Raw genomic sequence first — 3,273 nt, 5'->3', positions numbered from 1 at the left:
CATCCTTGCTCCACATGGGGAACTTGCTGGAGGATCCCTGCCCAGATTTATCAGATACACTTTATAGCACACTGCAAAAATTGCCCCTTTTACAAACTCAAGTTAGACCTTTTTTTCTTCTCTTGGAAGAAAATTATTTTGTATTTTGAGCAGACTCCGCTTCAAGAGATGACAGAAACAAAAGCACATAGGCACAAAGCCAAGGGCCGGGGGCAAAGACCCGCAGAAGGGGCCTCCTCCCCATCCATCCCTTAGAATCTGCCTGGCAGCTCTTGTTCATCCAGAAGACGTGCCGATGCCCCTGGGCAGAAACCATTTCATGCATCACAGCCTGGCAGCATCCCTCCAGGAGATCTGGCGCTGGTTCCCACCAGACTGTCATCCCCAGGTCAGTCTCCGCATTTCTGCTGACCACGTTGCCTTCGTCGTGAGATCATGTCTTTCCAGAGAAATCCCACTAATGCCTTCATTCTGCGAGATCGGTATATATAGGGGCAGCCTTCCCCGGGCTGCACTGTGCAGGCCAGCAAAGGCATCGCTGTCCTCCAAGCGGTTGCACGGCTCCCACGCTCTCCTTTTAGAACAAGACATAGCAGCAGCAAATATGGACATTACCATCCAGCACCCCTGGTTCAAACGCGCCCTGGGACCCCTGATTCCAAGCCGTTTGTTCGACCAGTTTTTTGGAGAGGGTCTCCTGGAGTACGATCTCCTGCCTTTGTTCTCCTCCACTATCAGCCCCTACTACCGGCAGTCCCTGTTCCGCAGCGTGCTGGAGTCGGGCATTTCAGAGGTAAGGCTCCTTACCGCCCCCTCCTTTGCCTTCCTCTCCTTCTCCACACCTCTGCTGGCTTCTCTCTGCCCAGTGTTTTCTGGAGTGGGGCAGAAGCTTTAGCCCTGTGCTCGGGCCGTCAGACTCAGCCTGGGCTGCCATAGCCAGCCTCCTGCCCCTTCTGGGAGCCCAGGTCCCTGGCTTGGGAGAAGGCTGCCCTTCAAGCAATGGAAAGTTGTTTGACTCCCTACCGTTCATCACATCACATACCAGGCTGCCTGTGTTGCCCTCACAGCTGTCAGCTCTTTGGTAAGGGAGGGACCGAGCTTCTCCTGGAATAAGCAACCACGAGCTGGGCGCCGCATTAGAGAGGACATTGGCGAGCACAAGCAGGAGTTTCTTCAGCCCCCTTCTCTGCTATGCAGCTCCTCAGTTTTTGCCAGTATGCACTGGAGGACCTAGGAGCAGTTCTCCAAGCGCATGAGGAGCGGTGAAGGCTGTAGTCTGAAGCTCAGGGACTGGGGCTTTCTCTAGCCCACTGGTTTCCTCCCAGAAACTAGCTACAGAGCTGAAACCACAAAGACATTCTAAATTGCTGAAAGGACAAAACACATGCTGTCACAGAGCATTAATTTTAATCCCCTCTTGCTGCTGAGCACAAATGCTCAGTGCATCTGGCAAATTTCTAAGTGCAATCAAAGGGGTGCCTGACAAAAGAATAGCGGCAAGAAAAGATGCATCTGCCCATGGCAAAAGAAAAGGTGCTGCAAAGACCCCCAGAGTCCCTGATGCCTCATTCTCCGCCCTGGGAAGGAAGACTCCTTCTGAGACTGGCGGGCTGTGGATACAGCCTGGCCTGTAGCCCCATTAGAGAGAACCGTAAAGCTGTTGGCTTTTGAGGCTGATGCAGCCTTTGTGTGTAAAGCCTGGGTCTTAATTGCTAACAATGTTCCTTTCAGGTGAGGTCTGACCGGGACAAGTTTACAATCATGCTGGATGTAAAACACTTCTCTCCTGAAGATCTGAGCGTGAAGATTATTGATGACTTTGTGGAAATCCACGGCAAGCACAGTGAAAGACAGGTAAGTGGAAGTAAGCAGGGTGATTAAGCAACTGGGAAATCAAGCTCTGTTTTATTTCTTTCCAACATTACCCAAGGGAAGAAAGAAAAAAAAGAGGAGTTACAAATTGTCATGCTTGGCATATCCAGCTCTGATGGAGCCCAGATCTGATCTGATGGCAGTAATGAAATAATCCAGCTCTCCTTTGTTTATGTTTGGCCATCATCTTCCATAACCATCAGATGACAATGTGCATTGTTCACTAATAACACCAGGCCCGAAGAAGAGTATTATTCGGTGTTGCCACCGAATAATGGATGAGTTTTTATAAGCTAGAATTATTAGGGGAAACAGGGAATTCATATGCTGATCTGGAAGAGAAAAGCAAAACAAAACAACCAAATGCCTCAGGCTTGCAAACGTACTTTTAACATGTATGTTATGGAAATATTGGTGGGTGTTGAAAAGTGAGTTATATTAGTGAGGGGGTTAATTCTTCTCCTGAACTTTCTGGAGGCTGCAGTGTGTCATGAGGGGACACCTGATCCTACAAACCTGAAAGATAAAACAAAAAGTGGAGATGCCCTGAGTAAGGTCTCAGGTCACACCAGGTTCAATGCAGACCACTTCTGGTCAACAGCACGGAAGGGTGGCCTCCAGGGGCTTCTGACAGGGCTTTCTCCTCTTGTCTACATGTCAGGATGATCACGGCTACATCTCCCGTGAGTTCCACCGCCGGTACCGCCTGCCTGCCAATGTGGACCAGTCTGCCATCACCTGTTCCCTGTCCAGTGATGGCATGCTGACCTTCTCGGGCCCAAAGGTCCCCTCCAATATGGACCCCAGCCACAGCGAGAGGCCCATCCCTGTGTCCCGGGAGGAAAAGCCCACCTCTGCACCTTCCTCCTAAACCCTCTGCGGTACGCAGGCTGCCACTGGCTGCAGGTCTCACTCCTAGAGCCATTGTGTAGATATCAGTGAATACCTAGAGGGGTTTGTTCTGTTGTTTGTTTTTTTTTTTCTTCTTTTTTTCTCTCCCATATGTTTACTTTCTCCCCTTGTATGGAATGAGGTGCTGGGTGAACGGCTGGTGGACTTTGAGGCTTAAACCTGCAATTCATGCTGTCAGGATGGCATGGATTTCACACACTGCCATGCCATTGCAGTTGCTGAAAGGGTCTTCCTCTGGTGCAGTAGTCCACAACCACCACCAGGAAGGAAGGAGTGCACGAGTAACACCATCTCCTGGTGCACAAATGCTTGTAGTGGGACTTGGAGTGGGGTAGAAGCCCCAGAGACTTTTTCTGTCCCACACAGTTAACTGGTTACTCCAAAAAGCGCAACTTGGCCAAGCCAAGCCCCACACTGGGATACTGCGTATGTGCGATAAATGTACCACATGTTCCTTGCAACCACAGGACAGATAATAATGTGTTACGT

At 50.2% G+C, this 3,273-nt stretch overlaps 1 protein-coding gene across 1 annotated transcript; it reads left to right on the top strand.

Annotated features, from left to right (window-relative positions):
- The first annotated feature begins 295 nt into the window (after positions 1-295).
- On the top strand, positions 296-2,743 carry CRYAA (crystallin alpha A). Its single transcript, XM_042867959.1, has 3 exons — positions 296-793; positions 1,732-1,854; positions 2,534-2,743. The coding sequence occupies exons 1-3, from the start codon at positions 296-298 to the stop codon at positions 2,741-2,743; spliced, it is 831 nt and encodes a 276-aa protein (XP_042723893.1).
- Positions 2,744-3,273: the final 530 nt, after the last annotated feature.

The sequence above is a fragment of the Lagopus leucura genome, unplaced genomic scaffold (genome assembly GCF_019238085.1).
Source record: "Lagopus leucura isolate 7727_CA_CO unplaced genomic scaffold, USGS_WTPT01 Super-Scaffold_100001, whole genome shotgun sequence".
Lineage (NCBI taxonomy): Eukaryota > Metazoa > Chordata > Aves > Galliformes > Phasianidae > Lagopus > Lagopus leucura.
The sequence above is the reverse complement of the archived record's forward strand: the minus strand, read 5'-3'. Positions and strand labels throughout refer to the sequence as shown.

Excerpts from the sequence above, each read along its gene's own strand:
- CRYAA (XM_042867959.1), top strand. The coding sequence starts at position 296 with ATGCCCCTGGGCAGAAACCATTTCATGCATCACAGCCTGGCAGCATCC. Across the intron at positions 794-1,731 it reads TGGAGTCGGGCATTTCAGAG|GTGAGGTCTGACCGGGACAA; the intron begins GTAAGGCTCCTT and ends TGTTCCTTTCAG. Across the intron at positions 1,855-2,533 it reads GCAAGCACAGTGAAAGACAG|GATGATCACGGCTACATCTC; the intron begins GTAAGTGGAAGT and ends TCTACATGTCAG.